The sequence below is a fragment of the Chaetodon trifascialis genome, chromosome 8 (assembly GCF_039877785.1).
Source record: "Chaetodon trifascialis isolate fChaTrf1 chromosome 8, fChaTrf1.hap1, whole genome shotgun sequence".
In the NCBI taxonomy this organism is placed as follows: Eukaryota; Metazoa; Chordata; class Actinopteri; order Chaetodontiformes; family Chaetodontidae; genus Chaetodon; species Chaetodon trifascialis.
This window is the reverse complement of record NC_092063.1, coordinates 7,462,585-7,485,949: the sequence shown is the minus strand read 5'-3', so window position 1 is coordinate 7,485,949 and position 23,365 is coordinate 7,462,585. Positions and strand designations below refer to the sequence as shown.

Here is a 23,365-nt window from a genome sequence, read left to right as displayed (position 1 = left end):
AAGACAATAAACCAGTAACAACAAAAGCCTGTATGAAAAACAACTGGAAATCAAATTTATAAAGTTAGGAAATTTAATTGAGGGTGAAAGAAAAATCAAATAACCTTCAAAACATGCGTGTTTTGTTTTGTTCGAAGCAGTTCAGAAAAGCTTCACAGATTACAGGGACCTAAATAAAAGTCCCTCTTTTGCAGCTCAACCAGAAAAAGGCAGTCCAGGCAAATACAAATTTTATACTGACAAAGACAGAAACATTGGAAGATACTCATAAAATGTGACTAAATCAGAGGGCTGAAGCCTCAGTAAACAAAACGAGGCCCATCACTTGCACAGAAATGACATCAGGAAGGGGTCTTTTTCTGCCCAGTGTGAACAGGAGGAATGCTTACAGTGTCCATAGGGGCGACTTGAAAAATGTATTTATCCTTTAACAGCAGAGGACAAATCAGGAGCATCCCCTGAAGATAAAAGCTTGTGCTTCAACTCATACGGGCTCATAAAATCTATTGCTACAGGTTACACTGAACCAAGAATTCAGATCACCGAAACCTAAATATCCAATCTGGACCAGAGACCGTAAAGACAAGCAGGGTGGAGGAGCTGCTCGAGAGGTAATGAGGATGAAGCCAACCAGCAGAGAAACATGAGAATGCTTTTCTTTCCCTGCATGCTTTCTGCTGCCCTCTTTCAACACAAACTGCACTCAGAACCTTTTGTGCGAAGCAACATTGAACAGACAACGTGCTCCTCGGATCTTACCACCAAACCTTTGTATTTCTGACTTTATGAATGTTGCTTTTGAATTTTGAATTTTACCATTATATCAGCCTTGAGAAGCCATCAGCGGTACCTTCAGTTCGATGGAAACCCAACCTGGCACATATTTTACAATAGATTCAATAAAGCAAACTTTTATGACCTACAGGCAGAAGGCCATGAAAAACACTCGGTCAAGTAAATGAAAGAATAATAATAGTGAGGAAAAAAATGACATTGTGAAATATGGTTTTGCAATAACACTAATAAAAATTGTGGGATATAATGATCCGGAGGCTTTGGGCACACTGAAAAAGGCTAGAAAAACAGACTTGTGTCTGACAGTCTACGGTCTGCCTCTGGCTGTGGAAATATCCCTGACTGCTTGGCAGGGCCTCTGACTGCTGTTTCAGCCGCTATCTTAATTCTCTCCTCTAACATGTGTAGGAAATTTACTGCTTCATTTCATCTTGTCACAAAGGAGCACTCTGCACCTGGCTCCCCCCTTCCCCCGTCCGCCGCACTCTCCCTCGTCTCTCCTCCCTCTTCAGGTGAGTCTTGAAACTAATGAGTTAAGCTGAGTGAGACAGAAGCTCTTATCAAGCCTGTCACTGGCCCAGGGGCTTATGTTCAGAGAGATAAGGCAAATCAACATGAGAAATGTCGCTTTTACTTCAGTGTACTGTAAAAACCCTCCCTGTGCATCCCCAAAAGGTGCGCAGAAGTTGGTGCCTCCAACCGCAGGTGAAACGAACGCATTAATCCAGCAAGACTTTTACCTTCGCAATGTTTGCCGTCCCCTTTATAGCCTGACTTGCAGATACATTTGTATGACTTCAGGGTGTTCTGGCAGATGGCATCGATGCTGCAGTTGTCAAGCGCTTCTGCACACTCGTCCACATCTAGAAAAAGAGGAAAGAGGGAGGGAGTGGTGAGCTGATGCTGCTGACATGCTTAAGACCACAACACAGACTTTCTCCATGAACTCCATTATATTACATTTGACCAATCAGAGTAAGCAACACACAGACCAAATACAAATCAGCTATAATTATTATTTTCTTTGTAGTTACAATAAATACCCACTTATTGGTTGTGCTGCAGTTACCTTTAACTGATCAAGTGAACATTTGTCTCTGAAAAAAGGGTCATTACAAAAATGTGATTAAAAAAAAAGAGACGTGGAAGAAGAGCCTGAATAACAAATGGAAGAAGAAAATCTATCGAAACAGTGATGTAACGCCTGCTGTCAGCTATTGAATAAAGGCAAAAAAGGAATAACAATGATTATTACACAGAAAACTAACAATGAACTCTTGAACAATGGCTTGGATAACAGCCTTCAATGGGCTAAAAAGAAAACAAGATTAATAGCCTTCAGCCATGCGAACAGCTCTGTGAGGCACAGCAGCCTTTGAGCTAAATGCTAACACCAGAATGCTAAGACAATGCTAGCATGCAGATGTTTAAGATGTTTAGAAGGTATAATCTTCACCATCTTCTCTAGTTTAGCCTGCTAGCATGCTATCATTTGCTAATTATCACCAAACACAAAATAAAGCTGAGTCTGATACAGTCTTGGTGTAATGGCGGCATGAGAGGAAAAGTTAGAGGGACCATGAGTGTCTGTACAGAATTAAATGGTAATCTATCCAACAATTATTGCAATATTTTCATCTGGATGAAAGTGGTGGACCTGCAAACAGACCCACATGCTGCTAGCACAGCAAAAAATAAACAAAATAAAAATAGATATTTCAGCTTTTAAAATATAATGCACAATATGAATCAAAGCAGGACGCTTAAGCCTCCACTAACCAATCACATTTATGCTTGACTAGTTCTCAAAGCCCTGAAGAAGAGATATGGGCAGAGATAAAACTCAGCTCAGTTTAATGATAGCTGTTGTGCAACTGCTGGATTGAGTTTCAATTATAAAAGAGAGAATGTGAAAAGATAAGAATGGAAATGGATTTAACCAGAAGCATGATCAGGTTTGCCTCATGGAGCCCCTAATCCCACCAAATCCCAGCTAACTAGCCCAGGTGTTTAGGATTACCCCCCTGCACACAGGGGAAGGGCAGCTTAACAAGGTTTACATAGCTTCCAATATCCACTCTTATCACAAGCCCTCGGCAGGAGCTGGCTGATCCTACTGGGAAATGACCTGCAACCCAAACCCCTGAGTTTAGCATATTGGCTATATCTGCCTATTCCTGGAGGACATGGAGTCTGTGTGGAAAGAAGGACAGTGATGGCGCAGAATGCACAAAACTGTAGAGAATCTGGATCACGAAATTGAACCGAATATAACCAAAACACAGCTTCAGGCAAACAGTGTGGAGACATCACAATAGTGAGAAAGTACACCAAGCTACCAGGTCAGATTTTAGTCTGGTATACATGCTCCTTCTGCTATTCGCTACTGTATGCAAGTTTAACATTTCACTTAAACATCTGCAGAGCTTCCAGCGATAACTGTGTGAAAAGTATTAAGTGTCTGAATCACGTCTGTGCAGCTGGAAGCAGCTCTGTGAGGCTGTACTGAAGCACAGAGGCTCACTGTGCTACATGCTTAGATTAACATGCTAGCACGCTCACCAAACTTCTTCACACCACATATTTAGACAAAGACCCTCATTTTTTAAACAAAAGGATCTAAACTTCTGTTTTTAGTGGCCTTTGCTAAATATAATTTCCTACAACCCCTCAACCGTGGCAGGTTAAACATCACGGGTGATGAAGGTGGCGAGTTTGCAAGACAGAGAGGACCTACAGTGTAAACACTTTCAGACAGCTAAGAAGATGGAAAAATGACTTTAGTGAGTATTATTGATTTGGACTTAAACAAAGCGATGATAACTTAAATACCCAATGGATGCCAATTTGTCTTAGAATATGAAGAGGAGGAAGAGGAACAAGCTTTTTCAAAGAAATGCTGAATGAGAGGCCGCTTTAAAACACACAAGCATGTGGACCAGAGGTTTAGTTTGGCATGCTATCATGCTAGCATTTTGCTAATTCAGTTTTGACCTGATCATGGTGCTTGATGAAAGGTCACCAATTCCACCTGAGAAGGACATGACTGCCCAAACATTTCACTAAGAGGAAAAGTCACCAAATTCAGAATTTCATCTTAATCCAACAGTTTCCAACAGAAAGCGATATCAGCTCAGGTGTTTTCCAACAGCAACGTCAGTCCTGTGCTCAATTGTCAGGTTTTATGCGTCTGCTTCTGTGCAACATTTCAGTCAGGAATACAGCATCTGGGACACTTCAGGCTCCTCTCTGGCCAAGTTTCCGCAAAGCCATTTAGTGATGCAGGAGCTTCCCAATCCCTGTATTGATTTATATTATGAGAGAACAATATGAATTCTCCTGAGGAGCAGCCTAGGTCCTTTCTCCTCACGGACAGGATAAGAGCCTGCCGTGTGAGGAAGTGTTTTTCAATAGAGGAGGCATTAATCACAACAAAATATCTGTCTTATTGTCAGGTTTCTTGGTGCCAAGTCTCTGTAGTAATTAATATTCATTATAACAGAAACTCAAAGAATCCCTCTTTTCATCTTGTTATTAATGTTCCCATCTGGAGCATCAGTTCGCTTTATCTTTCAAGTCTGCAAGGTTGCCGACTCTCACTTGTTTACTTTGTGATGCACACAAGAACGCACGCTCTCAGGCTCACACACACTTTTCACACGAAGTCGGAAACTGCAATCATGATTCAAAGATTGACAGTGTAACACCAGCTGAACTTGTCTAAATGTGACATTTTTTTAGAAGAAAGAAATTAAAATGGATGTATATAAACAGTGTAGGGAAAAGCTCCCATTATGCATCTCTGTCTTCTGCACAACTCAAGTTAAATTTGCATCCAGAGCAGTTTGATACTGTTATGGCTTCAGGCGAGCGTTGAGCGGCACCGGATATTAGGCTGGAGGTATCTCTAATGTTATGTGATGGCCACGCTAGGATGCATAATAACTTCTGTGAAATCTTAAATGACGACAGAGAGCAGCTTGCTGTGCATTTCGGGTTTTAAACAAACAAAACAGCCTCTATGTTTGGTAAAACCACCTCAACGGGTGAATTATGTAACCACGTGTGCAGAAGCTGCTCCCTCCTCAAAGCTCTGCCTCCAATCTATGAAGGTTGGCAAATGTGCACTACAGCTACATCTCTGTGCAAATAGCACTCAGAACTTTAAACTTCTGTAGCATTGCGCTTAAAGTATCAGCTTTAAGCGTAACAGCGAGAAACTATTTACCAAGATCTGTCCATTAAATGGGACACAGTGAGACAAGTGTGATGATCAAACACTTCTGTCAAATGAGCACATAGCAGTCCCACATTCCCACTGCATTTGACACGAGCTGCACAAAATAAAATAAATACGAGTTAAGAAATCCTGGCCCTCAAACTACAATAGTCCGTGTCTGTCAAAGCACTGTTTAAAAATCCAGCCATAAAAGCTACTGAGAGCGTTCCAACGGACACATGGACAACAAACGCTAAATGTGCCGGTCTTGTTGGAAACTCAAAATGCCTTTGCCATGGAAATAAACATGTCAGAATCAATACATCCTTCGCTTCGGTCCCGAGGACGATCCTCTGAACATTTGGGGAGAAAAGAGAGTGCAGCGAGCTCAGTAATGCTGCCCTGGTAATTGACTCATGCCCAAGATGAAAAGATTGTGTTTTTCATTGAGAGTTTCTTTCATTCTTTTGTGTTGAGGAATCGCAGTTGTTGGGAACAAGTTAAGGCAGCGGAGGATGAAGCCGGCGCTTCGAGACAAGGACGGATAAACAAAGTCAAAACAACAAAAGCAAAGAAGAAAGAGCTGTTGGGCAAGGCTTAGATGTTTAAACAGTTTCCTCCGGGGGAATGTGTCATTTTGAATATTGCTGCTCTTGTAGCGCTCCTCTGGTTAATGCACTTTGAGCATATTAAACCTACAAATAGCTCGAGTCTGCGTTTAAACCCGCCGACAGCCTCAGAATATTGAATTCAATGATTGTGTTGGATGAAACCAAGTGGTACCATAATGAAGCATGTTTTCTCTCCCCTGAAAGCAATTCACCTCATGCTCTATTGTATGCTCAATAAAACCTGAAACTTCGCTGCGTGTCAAGCCTCTAAATCCCTAAACGCATCGCTGTGTGCTCTTGACTCAGCAAAGCAGACTTTTAATGTCTGGAAGATGAAGGTGGGAGAATTGTGGGGCGAGGTGGGCATATAAATGGGATTTATTATACAGTAATTGTATTGTATTTGCTGGATAAAACATCCTTATATCCTCAGAGGTGGTTGTTAGGAAAGTTACTCTGAAAAGCCATTAGTCCATTTATCCCAAAGTAGCCCCTATATTTAAGTCAGAGCTGCTGGCTAAGGGGCACTGGCCGTGGAGGTGAGACCTTGTCAGAGGTGCTTTTCCTCCCTGATTTATGGGATGGTCCTGGGATAAGCAGTGTATTTAGCTGGGCCGGCTGGAGGGGGTGTTAGCAGGAATAAGACTCAGAGGGGAGAGCGCGAGTGTGTGGGAGAACTGTAGGGCCGAAGGTGTGTAGTTCAAACATAGGGTAATGTTTACTTTGAGTGCTGAAACCTTCGCTGTTTGCTTTGCCCCAAACCTGCCCCCCTCCAACCCATCACCTTTCCTTCAGATACAGAAATAGACTAAGTGGAGCTGGGACACCCATAGGTGTAGCTTTACTCACGCTGCCTGCTGCCAACTTCAAAATAATGGTCCAAAATGTGGACCAAGTGATGCATTCAGTCAGCGAGAGCAGCAAATCTGTCATCTGTGCTTTCCTCACAGACGGAGCAGCTGCGGTTACACATTACAGTCAAAAACATTCTTGACAAAGGCATTTTCAGATGAAATCTTTCATTTTCATGAGCTCCTCGCGGCAGAGGAGGAAGGGTGCTGGGTTCACTTCCATAAAGAGGTGTTCTTGGGATCACAGTGTTTGTCATACTGTGTATAATTACAAAGGAACAAGTATTGTAATTATCCGTCTTAGAACCACACTTACACTATACTTAGGGTTGTGGTTGAGCAGGATGGGGTTAAGGTCAGGATAATTACTTTAGGTACAGAGCAGCACTGAGTCTGAATGGCTGTACTGTATGAAAGTATGAACAGCTCTTCCATCTATTTGCTGTAATTGACCCATTTGACGACATGATGTTCAACTCACAAACAGCATTTGTTGTACAACAAAGCAACAACAGATCTGGAAAAAGTGGATCATTTCCTCTGCATTGATTTGAGATCGGTGGAAAGAGAGCAAGAAAAGTCACCCTGATTTTTTTAAAAATCCCTCACACAAAAGTCAGACTATGAAAACAGCCTGCGAGTATGAAACTTTGCATTATTCTTTCACATTTAAGTGAAGTAACAATAAGCAAAACACCTTTTTGAGGAAAAGAGTCTTTAAAATCAACACATTTCTATCAATAATGCACCCACATGGTGCCATAATGCTGCAACGTGTGCCTGAGCCTTTTTTCTTTAAACATGCAGTGTATGTACAGCACATAACATTAAAAGCATACCAAGTGCTACATGTGCTACGTATTAATGTAATGCAATGTGCGTCTCGTCTTTAATGTGGTGGCCTGAGAGGCAGTGAGGACGAGGTTGTGGAGAGGACAGGAACCATGGCTGGCTGTTGCAACGCTATCGCAGCGCACTGCAAAAACGTTGTGGATTTTCAAGTTGTGCAGGGCAGCAGACTAACTAACCACCGCCACCCCCCCACCCAACCCCAAAAAATGGTTTTGATGAAATGCAGACGTCAACATTAACACAAAATTTAGCATCTCTCCCCCCTCTTGCCTAGATCCCCTTCAGCTAATGAAGGGACACACTGTTGGCTGGCCAGCAAGCCTCTAAAAAGTTGTGAATAAAAATATCAACTGCTTCCATTCGGGATATTTACACTCATCCTTCACACACTCTAAATGTTTAGGAATCATGACCACTGACTGATCCTGTGCTTTCAGAAACTGTGATCGCAACTTCAAAAACCCCGGGTCCCTCCCTGCTTGTGTCCACCAACCATGAAGCCTCAGATTAATCTGAGGGCGAAGGGAAGATGAAGAGGAACATGTGCTGAGTTTAAGGGTCATGCTAAAACGCTGACAGGCATTAATTTTGTTCAAATGTATTGTTGATGTGCAGGAGAGCACAGGGTTTCAGATGATTTCCTTTTTATTAGTCTACTATTGATGTATGAGACAATGGCAGCAGTAACTGAACCTTGGTGGCACGGAGGAATCACTGTCGCCTCACAGCTAGAAGGTCCTGGTTTGAATCCCGCTGTGGGCGCTGGGGGCGTGTCCTCCACTATGCCTTCAGTGCCTGCTGCTCAAAGAAAGAAGGGGCCTTTCTGTGTGGAGTTTGCATGTTCTCCCCGTGTTCACCTGGGGTATCCTCCATGAAAATACCCCCACTAAAAACATGCAAGAAGATCACCACCTGACCAATGGTGACAACAATGGAACTGGTCCCCGGGCGCCAGTCGACTGGCAGCCCACCGGTCCTGGTCTGCCGTGGAGGAAGGACTGACCATGGATGGGTCAAAAGTGGAAAAAGAATTTCACAAATGCATGGAGTGTGCAGTTTCCTCCTAACTCTGCATGTTGTGTGTAATAATTGTGACGAATAAAGGAAAATCTTAATCTTGTTGTGTTCTTCTGTTGATCACACTGGAGGCTAGAAGTCATGATATCTTGACCTCTGCTACAAATATGCTGATCACTCATTTCATTTTACAAGTCCTTCAACTTCATAGAAGTACACTATTAAACAGTTCAAGTTCTGCTTTAATTTACATTAAGGTTGCGATTGATGATTATATCGATAGCTCAATAATCATCTGTGAGGATTCTCAGTCATCCAGGACATGGTTATCCAACGAGGGTTAAATGGAGGGCAACTGGACTAATTCTTGGTTCTGCAAGTGAGTTCAGCTGCCCAAGATTCAACCCACCTTGGACCACTGAATAACTGGCTTTTTTCTTGATTAATCTTTTGATCCATGAAACATCAGAAAACATTTTGCTATAATGTAAGATGAAGAAAATCAGCCAATTCTCATATTTGAAAACACAGACCTATCAAATTTTTGCCATTTCTTCATGAAAAATTTGATAAATGATTAGTTGATTTAAAAAAAAAAATCAATCAACTAATTGTTGCAGCCCTAGTTTATATTTCTGCATGATCATTCTGTGCAAAATAAGCTCATTAAGATTTAATTTGTTCATTAAATCATCATTTCATTTCACAAACAGTGCAAAACTCCTGTCTATTCAAGCGTTTTTTTTTTCTTTATCAGAGATTTTACACGAAAGTAAAAATAGTCGCTCAACTAGCTTCCCCTGTGGGGGCAAATTTTTAATCTAATCTAACTATCTATTATGTAAACTTTTAATTTCCAGTAGAACACAAGTGGAAATTACAGAAGCAAATAGTGGAAGTAGTGACCCAGTAATATTATACGCTCAGCTTCTTCAGTCCAGAATAATAATGTACGGCTTCAATCTTTTATTCTACAACTGTCTGCTTCTGTATTACGCAAACACTGATCTATAATGGATGTGGGGTGTCTTCATTCCAACAGTGTGACTAACTCAAACCAACACATGTGAGATCTTTATATCTGCTTCTTCAATCAGTTGATGCCTGCATGAGAATTTTATAGTGCGTGCTTTCCAACAAAACTGACAGCGGCGATGATGAGCCCGGAGACTGCAGAGTACAGAGCAAGACGATCCACCTTGTGTCATTTCTAAAACATTTCTCCGACTCAAGCTCTCTGAATAAATGACGGACGTTCTCTGTGATCCTGATCGTAGACCGAGCATCTGGTGCTGTGCCCTTCCTTTAGCATGTGTGGCCTTAATAGACTATGACTCACAGACCTCCGGACCACCTCCAGAAGAAAAACACTTATTACAGTAATTAAGTGAATCATGGAGCAATACTACGGGAGTGCAGAGAGAGGCTGACATGACACACTAAGTGTTGGAGGTCTAATACATACCACGCTGAATAACTGAGCATAACTTGTAAGCGTTTCCCATTAGAAGCCAAAGTGACAAGAAATTCATTTGTACCTTTCAAGAGACTTTTCACCCTTGGCATGTGTCCTCCACTGTTAATGACTTCTTGGCCTCATGCAGCATATTTTATATACGGGAAAGGTGGCACTTAGTCCAGCTGTATACCTTATATTTATACAACCAGAGCTAACTGACATGACACTCTCCCTTCTGCACACAGCAATTACATTCATTGGTGGTAGCTTTAACCAGATACAGTACCAACTATAAAGATGGCAACGTAGCAATTACAGCACAAGTGTGATATTTTTAGTTGTTTCCTGTCAAACTGAGGTATAAAGTGAATGGTTCTCTGTGTAAGCTGTGAAGCGGGCATTAACTACTAAAGCTCAGAAATGTGAAGTTTAGCGGGCTGGAACTGACTGGATACATGCTTCATTTATATGCCGTATGACAGCACAATCACTTCATCATGCAGACATATCAAGTGTTTAATGGCCTCTCCATCACTGCTCCTACTGTGGTTCAATCAGACGGTGCAAGGGCAGAGCAGAAATGATTACATCTGGCAGAGCTTTCTGGTAGATTTTCCTGGGAAACATTTGCCACAGAAATCAACCAATCAGAAATGAGAGAACTGGTCAGGTTCCCTGCATTCAACCCTAAACTTTCACAGCAGACAATGTGAGTTGTAATGACCAGAATAGATGGGTTACAATTTAGCCAACCGTTGGATGTAGGGATTGAACAAATCCTTATTTTCATTATGGAAAAATCTTCCTGATTAATCAATTCATAATTTTGTCTATAAAAAGGTCTAAAATAGTGAAAAATGGCCAATATATTTTGGCTGAGCCACCTTTGGCAAGTTTAATGTTTTGCTTTGTCCAACCAACAGTCCAAAACCCAAAAATATTAAGTTTACTATCATATATGACAAAGAGAAGCATCAAGGCCCCACATTTGAAAAGCTGGAATATTTTTTCTAGAGAACTTATGATTTAATAGTTGCTGACACATTTTCTGTTGACTGACTGATCGATTCATCATTTCAGCTCTCGTTGGACGCCATTAAGACTATGATTATATTAAAGTACAACAAATGTGCAGACGTTCCAGCCTTGGTAAGCGACAGAGACGGCAGCATTGTCAGTCTTCCGGCTTCATATTTTCTCTAAAAACTTGGTCCTGTGTAATCAGCTGAATTAAAGGCTAAATTTAAAGTGCACCCTGTAATTAATCAGTCCAGCAGCATGTCACGTCTGGCAACTCTCAATAGGCTTATATAATTAGAAAAATATAACGATGCTGACATTTTGTATTATCAAAAAAGTTAAAAGGCTCATGCAAATGTACCTACGCTCACATTTACACCAACAGACACCCACTTAACTAAAGCATGCCACTGTCTGTTCAGTCTAAGGACGTGCTCGTAATTTTGTGGATCCTATTAAATTTAAAATTGAATGTTCCCAACTACATATGTCCTCATCAGTATAAAGCAATATGAAACAATACAATACACTGTTAACTAACTTACTATGCATAGACATATTTTTTCTGCAATACATTTTTATTTCTTGCAATTTGGCCAATGGAGGCACTGACAAACATGTCAATCATATAATAGTACAATGTGTCAGGTGCTGTAGTCACTGCAGAAAATGATGCTAAAAGGTTGAAGCGCTGCAATGATTTGACTTGGGAGCACTATACTTATGGTCCAAGGTCCTATGTTCCCGAGTTCAATATTCTCTTAACTCACATTAACTCACCTACTGTGTTCAGGTCAAATTTGACCCATTTCAACTTAAAATATTCCCCAAATTCTAACCTGGGATCCAAAAGATCCTGTGAGAGCGCATCTGTATAACTGGGGAACATTGGGCCGACATGTTTTTTTTTTTTTCCCCCATTTCTTTTTTTGACTGATCTCTATTAAAAATAAAAGACAGAACAACAAAAGAATAACGGTAGTATATGTACCTATAAATGCAGAACCTTTAATGATGTGCATTTACTGCAAACACTGTACATCTTTACCCATAAAGGGCAACAAAAGTCTTTACAGTCGGATGTTATGCAGGGTTCTGGGAACTTATGGTGGGCATTGTTCCCTATTTGCTAATATTTTGTAGACTTAATTATTCAATGAATTAATTTACCAATCAATCAATTAATCAATCGAGAAGCCTATCAGTAGGTGGATCGATAATAATCCTTGGTTGCAGCCGCAGATGCCTGTATGATGGATGGTGTAATGATTTAAAACAAAAGAACACAACCGGGACTTGCCATTAATCAACAGTGTAAGCTATTACTGTCTGCAATAAATATATATATGGAGTTCACCGGGGGTGATTAAATACTGCAGAGGGTCATATGGTTTTTCCCATGCCTCTGTCCATTGAGGAAGTCGCAAATTCATCAGTGAAGTCATCCCTCTTTCTACCCAGAATGCATCGGCCAGAACCCACCAAATAAATAACTTGGCTTTTTTCATCTGGATTCCTTGATGTATTGGGTTGGATTTTTCCATTACTAAGCAGAATAAGAGCATTTCCTTTCACTTCCAGCAGTCTCTAAAGCTGGCGCTCACCATCAGGAATGTAAACACACACAGTCTGTAAACAAGGCTCTCTCTGACCCCCAACCCCCCTTTGACAACGCTGACCACCGCAGACCAGCCTAATGACGTCCCTCGCTGACCCTCCCAAACTCTCAAAGAGAGACGCAGCCCCATTATTCAGCCAAGAGGTCACAGGAGGGAGCGGGGATGAGGGCGAAAGAGGAGGAAGGACGGTGTAGCGTCAGCCGTGGGCCTAAGAAAGTACAGAGACTGAGATGACAGTCCCCCTGATATCTTCTCCTGAGTCACAGTATCCCCAATCAGTGAGCAATGGAACAGAAAAACAAATGTGGGCTCTGTGGTGGGGGTGAGAGGATTAATGATCTAAGAGCCGCTACAGCTGGCTGAGGGACGGCACTGAGGTTCCTCAGTGAGCCATCAGCACTTATGAAAGGGGGCTCTGGAGGTGAGCTGAAGACTGGGGGGTCAGAGTGCCGTCAACACTGACTCCATCCTCCCCCGAAACCAACAGGGATGTTGTCAGCAGAGTGCTGCATCTGCACAGAGAACAAAGGCCACTGACAGGGTGAGAGGGAAAGAGGGATGGGAGCAGGAGAGAGTTTTCTAATTTTAACCACAATGCCACAGTTGAGAGAAGCATCACAGGCCTCATTTGGAACATATTGTTCAGTTTAAGGCCTTGATAAATAAACGAGCTCCAAACAAGCTCGCCACTCCTCACTCCAGAGAGCGAGGGTTCGAGTGCTTTCCACCGCTGAACGCTGCAGTTGCACACAAGGCAGTTGTCCTGGTGTCCTCAGGAAAGTCGGGGTGATTTAAGCTACATTTTTTCCCCCTTCCTCTATTGCACATGAAATCTACAGCTTTGTCAGCCCTGCAACCATTCTAAATGAGGTGACAAATTGTGGTCACAGGGGCCTCGCTAGCTGCTGATAAAGTGATTTTCTGCTCAAGGAAGGGAGAAAAGGTACCGTGGCAGAGGGATCTCAACAGCTGATGGCTCGTCCTGGGGAGAAACAGGGAATCTGCAGAGTTCACAGGTCAGGGTTTTGTTTGGCCGTGACCTAACTTTCTTACTGCATTCAAAATGCGTAAAGCAGAGTAATGGTTCAAATTCGGTATATGCATGCAGATGACAAGGCAGATGCAAACTGAGGGAAAAGCAGAAATGATGATCACGCCCTGATGCAATGAAACAGCACATTTCCAGGCTTTTGGAAAATGCACTTAATCGATTTGTATCAGAGAACAGCCGACAGTCGGTTAGCTTAGCTTAGCATCAAGACTGGAAACGGGGGGGAACAGCTAGCCCCCCACCCCACCCACCCCCACCCCAATTAACTTGGGGGGGGGGGGTGTTCTAAGCAGTTGCCAGGCAACCAGCAGAGGTTCCAGGTCGGATGTAACAAACAGGATGTAATGTGTTAATTGGTGAGCTTTAGAGGTGCTGGTAGGTGTATTTTGTACGCATTTTGCCAAACAAGCTGCTTCCTCCTTCTCACATTTTTTTAAGCTAAAAGAGGCATCAATCATCCAACTCTCCATCAGGAAGTGAATAAGTGTTTCCTAAAATGCTGAACTACTCCTTTCAATGGACGCTGGAAGCCCCTTCATGTGACACTAATGAATTCTTAACTTCCTAACTAGAAATGCAGCAGTCAAACTTTTTCCTGTGTCTCGCAACAGAGAGGAGTCGTAACCTATTTTCCACTTTCTTAACAGAGAAACACATTCTAGCAAATATGCAGCTCATTTAAAAACGACACTTCCAGGGGAAATGGATTGATTAAATGATAATCGCGTGGAGAGGGCACTGAGCGGGGAAGTCAGATTTCTTAAGGCCAGAATCTTTGACACTCTGTTGCAGAGAGGAAAACGCTTGGTTTTACATTCCAGCGGTCAGGATGAAAGTGAGCAACTGTCCAGAACGAAGGCCCACTGAATCGCCTTGGGTCACAGCTTGTGCCAGACAGCTTCGATTTAACATGTGCCTGTAAACATGGTAGTCATTCTGTATGAAGCTGCAGCCCTAAAACTAAACTATCAAGCTGCAGCTTGGCCACACTGAAGCCAGGGGATTAGAAAAAAACAGGCACAATAAACCTGAACCGTTCCCTGTTTTGAAAGGAGCCTCATTTTGGGAAGTGAAAGCACTTTTGCCTGCTAAGTGCAATCATTAATATCCAGTCTAAAATCACTCATCGCAGTCATACGCGTTCACTTGTCCTCACAACACACCCACAGATCAAAGCCGTTTTCATGATTCATACCGCATTGCTCTTGGACAGAATTGTTATCAAGTGTTTTCACCACTCAAGTAATGCCAAGATAATAATCTCTCTGCTCTCTCGGCTGCTCTGTAACAACATGTACAGCGGCACTGGAGCACCACTTGTCAGGCAGATGCTTTCTGAGAGTGTCTGCTGAGTGGTAAAGTGAAGCTGGATTGATCCCCTCCACCCACTCATCAGCGGGTGACCGAGGGCTACCCCGAGGCTCAACCTGCCTCAGAGACTCTGATCATAACGAGAACACAGCTATCTGACACTGCATGCCTGCTGCAGAGAGAGAAAAGACAGACAGAGGCAAGCTCGGCTCTTATCGTGGCGAGAGAGCATTTTTTGTTCAGGGGAAAAAGGCTTTTACAGGTTAGGAGCTCATCTGCTTTAATTGGTCTACCAGAGCGGGAAGTAACGAGCGGGAGAAATTAGAGGCTGACATGTCAGTTTGGTCGATAAGTAATCCAAACCGCAATGTCCTCATTCACAATGTCCTTAACTTCTCAAAGACACGGAGCATCCTGATGAGGATGGAAGACGTCTTTTTTCCTGGCTGACTTGAACACATCTTCCATTCACCGGCTGTTCAAAATTAGTTAAAATTGTGCTCCGGTACCTTGGCAGACAAATGGGGACTTTTGCGTCTGCTTGTTTAAAGGCACATCCAGTCTCTGAGGGAATGAGTGTAACAGCTCAACAAATACCACCGCATGAGCCTGTCAGGACTCGGGGGCAACGGCGATACCACGCAGCCTGAGGACCGACAGCAAAGGTGATGAAAGACCGCCAAAGTGGTGTCACAGCGTTAAAGCGAGACGACCAGCCGTGCCCATGGAAGACAGTGCCACAGTCTCTAGCTCCGCCTGTCTGCCCCCCCCCCCCCACCACTCCTTCTTCCTGCTAAACAGAAAACATTCAGAGAAGTTCAAGGCCAAAGGGATGGGCAGAAATAAAAGCCCCATTTAAACGGTTCTTTTATGTGGCTTCACATACAGTTTCAAAGAACTGTCTGAATTACCACAGACACAGCCCATACACTCTCTGCTGTCCCAATTACACGTATGCACACACTAACGCCGACACTCAGATGCTTACACAGACCTGCAACACATCCAGCCGTCAATCAAGTGACAAAAGTGGGCTGGACGGGATGGGAGAAAGCGGCGAATGGGACAGAGGGGAGCTGGGCACCTCTTTTTTTCTTGCAAAAAAATATAAATAGCAGACGGGCTGACAGCGAGCTTTTCTGACGCGGTGGGTGTAATGCAGGCGTCGCTTGTGGCTGACAGAGAAAAAGCACCGCTACTTCATTAAGTGCAAAGGAAAGGAAGCGAGGACAAAGCAAACAAAGCAAGAGTTGGGTAAAAAAGAAAAAGGAAAGGGGTGAGTGAGTGTTGGGGGTGGGTGGGTGGGTGGTGGTGGTGGGGGGGGGGTTCTGCTTCCTTTCCATCCCACTCATAGTGGAGACTCGGGCAGCATCTCTAGGTAAGCCTCCCCGTCACTTGGGCCTCATATTGCCAAGGCTGCTCGGTTCCCACAGTGGGTCCGGGCCTGGATCTGGCCTTCCTCCCCGCTCAGGCAGCCCTGCGTCTTTAGACCCCCAGGCCCCGGAGCAGAGGTTACACCAACATAGCCAGCCACAGCAGCATGTCAGCCCCACACCAACCGTTGCCTTGGTGCCGCTGCATTAACGAAGAGCTCCTGACTCTGTTCGGGGGAAAGTGATTTGCCATGACGTCTATGGCTCCCCTCTTTCCGTCCCTGCTCTTTTCCTCGCTTTTTGCTGCTCGCTCACTAAGAAGCCTCCTCTCTCACTGTCTGTCTGTGCACCCTTAATCTCTCCTGTTCCCCCGGTCTCATTTTTCCCTTCTTTGTCATTCTCTCCACCACATCCTCAAGTCTTCCTTCCCTCATCCCACCGCTCTATTTTTTTCCTCCTGGAGTAATGACGGATGCCTGAAACACAGTGCCATGATTAGACTGACACTGACAAAAGACGAAGACTCTTGTCTGCAACATCTGCGCTGAATAAATATTGAGCTGACAAATTGTGCATTTTTTAAAGCGCTGTTCATCTCTCCCGTCTCTCCAGCTTTCAAAGTGTGCAGACTTGCCAGTGCCACAGAGCTGCAACCAACATCAAACTCCATATTTATTTTCAGTTAGGCACAAAAAATGCTCACAAATAACTTCAGAGCCACGCGCAGATGACATGTCACTGCAGAGCTGCTCGCCGTGCACTGACAAACAGGAACCGGAGGAGAAGACAACCAAGTGGTCGTCCACGGCGTTTCACTGGGTAACCAACAAACAGGTGCACGCCATTACGGACGGACACTCATACAGCAGCATTCCACGCTACAAGGAAGTGTGTAATCGATGTTGTGGAAAATAAAGTGAGAAAAAAGTAGTTCTAATTGCAAAATGTAAATATTGAGTTTTCCCACAAGTGGGGGCAGACCACCCAGGATGCAAAATAGTCACCCACCCCCTTTCTCTTTTTGCCTTGTCGACCGCCCGAGAGATGTCTTTTTGTGTGTGCGAAACATCACCAACCACAATCAACACTCACACAGAAACCATGATGTGTCTTTGCATGCAAATACTTCTGGCAGCGCGGGCTTGGCATGTGTATTGTGGGAAAATTAAGTGATGAAAACCTGGAGGAGAAGGCTGAGTGGCTCAGAAATTGAGTGTGTAACACCATGTCTGGTGCCAGAGTTTTGATTCAGGCTGCCCTTGTCTGCTCTGAATAATTTCTCACAAGACAAGAGAGCAAGAGGGTAGCCGGCTGGGCAGGACGGTGCTGTAGCTGCAGTATCTGACAGACCTCCATGTGTGCGTGTTACAGGCCGGTGTCAAATACTTGTCTGGGCTGTGACAAATACCTCCTGGTAGTCTCAATACAATTACCTGCAGGATTAGCTATGAAACATAACTGTTCACACTGCTGATACTGTTTGAAGATGAAAGACTATTTTTTTAAATGAGAAAACTCTCAATCTGAAACTTAATTTAAGCCTCATTACGCTGCCTTACTTCAAGTCTGTGTAAATATAAGCAACTGAGCATGCTGACACAACCTAAAAGCAATTGACTGCTGAATTAGTCAGTGAGTCAACAGCAGGAGCCTGCTTAGATCAAACCGAGAGTAACTGATGGATCAAAGCGTCTCAAAACTCCACTTTTGACCCCTACATTTCAAAATAGTCTGCTTTCAACTTGCTTTAAAACGCACCATTAATTCAGACAAGTGTCATCATTGCCAGCTTTCCAAACGCATCTAACAAATCCATTAATTAGGCACCAAGCGGTGTGGCAAAGGCGGCACAATCCCGGCCGTCAGGACTACCGAGGAGAAAAAATAAAAAGCCAGATTTGACGTGAAAACTTACCTTGAGTGGTTTTACTTCCTGAAGCTGACTGTTGGACAAAGGCGACCAAGCAGAAACCTACAAATCCGAGGCTCGCGCGTATCACAGCGTGCATATACATGTTAACTTTCACTGTAGTTGAACACGAGCACTTTCTAAAATCTGCGATGCGCAAGAGCACATACAAGGGTGTGTGTGTTTGTGTTTGTTTGTGTGTGTGTGCGTGTGTGTGGTATAAAGGTCTCTTGTTATTCCCTCTGAGCACCCGCTGATAGGATACTGTGCGATCCTTTTTTTCGTCTTTACGCCTGCTTATTTGAGTTTCAAGTGATCGGGGTTGAGGACAGCCCGACAACGCGGAGCGGAGGAAGGCTTTTCTGTTATCATGTTTCGAGCCAGACCAATGTCAATTTAAGAAAGGGGGAGAGAGAGAGAGAGAGAGAGAGAGAGAGAGAGAGAGAGAGAGAGAGAGAGAGAGAGAGAGAGATGGAGCGGCGGGGTCTGAAGGGGGAGGAGAGAAGACGCGTCCGCGCTGCGCTCCGGACTCCTCCGCCGCTCCCTCTCCTCTCTCACTGCCCCCTCACCGATTCCTTTTTCCGTTTCTGCAGGGATTGACACGCAGGTGCTGACGGTGGACCCGGGCCACCACGTGCACGGTGGCTCGTGCGGTCACCTGGCCGGTGCCACCTGCGCAAAAAAAAAAAAAAAAAAAAAGTGTCCCGTCACGTCGGCGCGGAATAAAGCGATGGCTGAAAGAGGGGACAAGAGGGCGGATGGATTTATAAATGGCTGAGATGGGAAAAGTAATAGTCTGGAGATTGCATTTTGTTCTTAGCCCAGCAGGCTGCGCGTGAGGCTACAGTTCATCCAGTCCGACTAAGAAGCGAACACGCGCCCGTCTTCATTGGGTGATTGGTGCAGCACTGATGTGATGATGCCTGCGGGCTCTCTGATGGTAGATTAATGCTCTCCTTCAAACAGTTTGTCAACAGCAAATGCTGCCATTAAGAAAGAGTCGAGACCCAAATAATAAAGGATTATGGACGCAGCGTTTAATTCAGGGGGGAATAAGCTGATTAAAATCATCCATATCCTCCATACCTGCTACTGAAAGGTGTTAAAAGTTCAACTGACAGAGCTAAGAGCTAAATTGCAAAACCTGTTTGAAAATGGAAAATGAAAACCTAGTTTTTATTTTATGCCTCATCTGATTTGTCTGCATATCATCCTTATTCCAAGGTCAATTGGGGGCCCTGAGCAATTTCATATCCCTGTTATAGCTGAAAGACCTGAAAACCAAGTGAACCTGTAACTTGAATAGAAGTATGCGAAGGAAATTATTTGAATAAAAAGTCCCGTTGATGTTAAGTTATTATGCTGAATGAATAAATTACACCAGCTGTTCAAAATCCAGATGAAATCAGTCGCTCGGGTATGATAACTAACAATCAGTAATTGTTTACAGGAACACTGATGAAAGCATGGAGTAATCATCTGGTCTACGGCCCAAAAACAGAAAAAACACTAAATACAATTTATATTTCATGTCATCTGGTTCCAAAACATAACCAACACCACATTATCTGTTCATCAGTATTGAGTATCCAGCTTTTCCCTGCGGGACATTCAGCTCAACTGCCACATTTCGCTCATTGATTTTTGCTCCTGCCTTTGAATAACTAAAGCCCTGCCTGGTGTCAGAAATCAGTAATATGGACATTCGCTTACAGAAGTGCGAAGCAGCTGTAAAAAAGACTATTCTCCTTGAAACCAAATAAGAGTTTTAAGCTGAATGGGTTAAAGACAGTTTGCTTTTTAACCCCCGCTTTCAGCCATCCCTGCAAATCACTGATCATGAGGCACTGTATGCACACCATTACCCCCCAGACCCGAAGAGGAATGAGGCTTGAGGAGTTACATGAATCAAAACGGAGCACAGGCCCACTGAGCGACTGTGCCGCATTTCACTGCCAATGACATATGAAACATTTGTTTTCAGGAGGCGTCCTGCAGAGGAAAAGCATCTGTATGCCCACACCTGCTACCTCCTCCTGCATTATCACCTAAATTAATCAGCTGTGTTGATGAATTTGTGTTTGCATTTCAACGTACGGGCAGATTCTACACTGTAATTATCACGCCTGCTCCCATGTGTTACTTCTTTTTTTTTCATAATCAAATATAATTAGGCCCTCACAAAGAGGCTGATTGGAGATAACAACTCTACTTTCTTCAGACGACGCGCAGAATGTGAAACGCAATCTGAAAATAGAGGGAGAGGATTATTTTTCATTATCTTGCATCTCATCAGAATTTTGTCATTACCTTCTTTAAAGATTACATGACAAAATGTAACTACCTTAGATTCAGAGACAGATATTTCATAAACAGTGTAATTCAACACGTTTTCCCATGCTTATCCCATGTTTCTGCAGATACTAGGGACCTCAATAAATAAGAGATTCAGTACAACAGAATAACCTTCAGAGAATCCCTCTCTGCATCCACAGAAGAAGAAAAAACATGTAAATCCACAGCACAAAGTCAAGCAGTTCAGTGTAATTAAAATAACATCCGTCAGGGATATGGAAATATCCCATGTCCCTGTGTCCAAATCTCTGGGTAATTGTGAGCACTTGTATAACCAAATGAGCTCAGAGTCACTCGGGGAGTTTGAGAAAGTCAGAACACGGTTGCCACAGAGTCACGCTGGAGGATCAGCACACTTTTCATGGCAACACTTCATTAAAGACAGAGGGCTGTACGCGGGGCATCACACACCGCGCGCCAAACCGAGCTATTTTTACACCGACAGACACACAAGGGAAGCCGAGGCCATGTTTAATTTATGACGCTCGTCATGAAAAGGACTTCAGCTGCACACTGGGTGAAGCAGAGCGGGAGGGTGTGGAAGATGTCGACAGAGCAGCGAGGATCATCTGTAGATGATAAGTCAAATGAAGCTGTATTTCACCCCCCGTTTTTATGCAACACGTTGGTGAGATCTGCCGCGGGGAAACTGACCGCAACCTGCCACGACTTGTTTTGCGCGGAGTGTGGCACTGTTTTCTTTTTGGGATGTTGTAACTTTTTTTTCTTTTGAAGAGTTGAAGCACGGCACTGTTTGGATCTACTGTATATGAAAAATTTATGAGTATCAGAGAGACGCCACATTTAACAGCTGCCACAACGGCTCCATCTCCAACAGCAGTTACTCAGAAACTCCAGATTTTCCACTTTTTTAGCCATCAAAAAGCAAAAAATATGTGGCAGCCGGTTGTTTTAGACACTGTTGTTACAACCTACTTTTTATTTTGACTCTGAAATATCAAAGTCAAACGATGCTCCAACAGCTGTTGCTGTAAGATAAACGCAAGATGGATGCATGTTGGGAGGCGTCTGTGAGAGCCAGCACTGTACTAGACTGCATGCTAATGAATCGAGGAGTTAGAGGCCCTGCGGAGAGCCTAATGCTCTCTTCCAGATGGTCATACACAGGGACACATCACCTCAGTCCTCATTTACTTTCTTCCAGTCCGACTTTTATGCTCCCCAATTGTCTGAAAGATTTATGTGTGGAAATGCCAGGGCTCAGAGCGCAGAAGCTTTTCCTCTTTCTCCCCTTCCCTTTCCTCTCTACAGGGGCTTCATATGCGAGGTTACCGACACCACCGCAGGCCCAGCAGGATCTCTTGGTACTCACCATGCCAGCACCACAGGGGAGCAGAGTGGCTTGCTGAGTTCCACACTTTAGTACAGGCATCCCAGCGAATGCTGTGGGCTTGCCCCAGGAATGCTTCCTGACCACAGCCTCAGTCACTGGCACTAACAGGGAGCAAGAGAGGGAGAGGGAAAGGGGAAATACAGTTATCAAATCGGAAGAAAGGGAGGTGTCACACGCAGCCACTCAGACTCACTACCGAGGCTTGTCTGTCAAAGACTACTTCTGCAGCATCGTGGGTGAACCAGTGGCACAAGAGGCATTAAAGTTGCGTTGCATTTGTAACATCACACCATTGGAAATGTCAGATGAGTTGAAACCTTCTAATGAGTGCTGTCACCACAGTACCCTCAGGCTCTGGGTTATGAGGGCTTGTTTTTCCTTGAGTCCTAGTCATATTACCTTCGCCTTAATGCTGCTGCAGCAGGGAGGTAGACGAGATACGGACAGGCTTGTTAGCTGCGTGAGTGAGCATGCGGGTGCTGGAGGGGATACAGGCCTGTGCGCGTACCGTACGTGGCGTGTGTGTGAGTGTGTGTGTACACCTGTAATCAAGTGGACTCATCAAGATCAAATGAGACAGAGAGGGAGACATTGTCCTGTTAAGATCCTAAGTTTAATCCTTACTGATGAGCCCGTATCATTCAAAGTATCAATCATCATCATACAACTAAATTGTATAACAGTACTTACCGCCTATCTGAATGCACACACACCCACACAGAGGAGAGAGATAATACCCGTATATTTTAAGTAAACTCTTTTGATGACACAGAACTGGGCCGGGCATGCTTAAACCCCAGCACACTCAGCAGTGGCTCTGTGCCACTTTGTCTCCACTAATCCACCATGATCAACTCATATGTGGAGAAAGGGTCGAGGCTTTTGGCGGCCTCTTTCAGACAGACTCTATATAAGTAGGTAAGTACAGAACAAGACCAGGACGGTGGGGAAGTCCCATGAGCTCACTGTCTAGCCTGATAGTGCAGCAGCTACGCCTACCTGCTCCAACGACTAACGCAAGGGAGTGTCTCCAAGGAGCTTTGTGGAGGTTCAGCTCTTGTGTGTGTGCCACTAAGTATCTAATGTCACTAAAACTTCAAGATTCTGGTCATGTTTAATTCATATAGCCAGTGAAATGCCAAACTTGAGATCCAATTCAGGGATGATTATGTGTAAGGGTCACTGTGACACATTGATGAGTACAACCTTCCAGCCAATCGCCCACATTCGGTTCATACATTCTTTGCTAATACTCTGACCTGAATCATTTCCTCTAGAAGGAGCAAGACAAAGCGATTTTGTTTGGAAAGATAAAAACTGCAGCTCAAGACCAAGTTGAGCTCTCAGTCACGCTGGCCCAGGCCTGGTCTGACCTCAAGCAGTACAGAAAAAAAAAACCCTCATTCTTTACCCCAGACTAAACAAAAGTCTGTAAAGAAATCTAAAAATCTAAAATGCAACTGGCCTCGTTTCCCTCACAAAAGCCAGTTTTATAAGATGTTTCATGGATCAACAGCTGAAACAAATTTTAATTAGTGAACCAATTTCATTATTGAAGAGGCAAAATCC

At 43.8% G+C, this 23,365-nt stretch overlaps 1 protein-coding gene across 2 annotated transcripts in view; it reads right to left on the bottom strand.

Annotated features, from left to right (window-relative positions):
• The window catches only part of scube3 (signal peptide, CUB domain, EGF-like 3), a 71,213-nt gene extending 52,800 nt beyond the window's left edge, over nt 1-18,413 (bottom strand). For both annotated transcript variants that reach the window (XM_070968561.1, XM_070968562.1), the window contains exons 1-2: nt 18,094-18,413; nt 1,536-1,658 (exon numbers count right to left, since the gene is read on the bottom strand). In XM_070968561.1, coding sequence (XP_070824662.1) covers nt 1,536-1,658; nt 18,094-18,193 — 223 coding nt within the window. In that variant the 5' untranslated portion in view covers nt 18,194-18,413. The remainder of the gene's footprint in view (nt 1-1,535; nt 1,659-18,093) is intronic.
• Between the last annotated feature and the right edge of the window lie 4,952 nt (nt 18,414-23,365).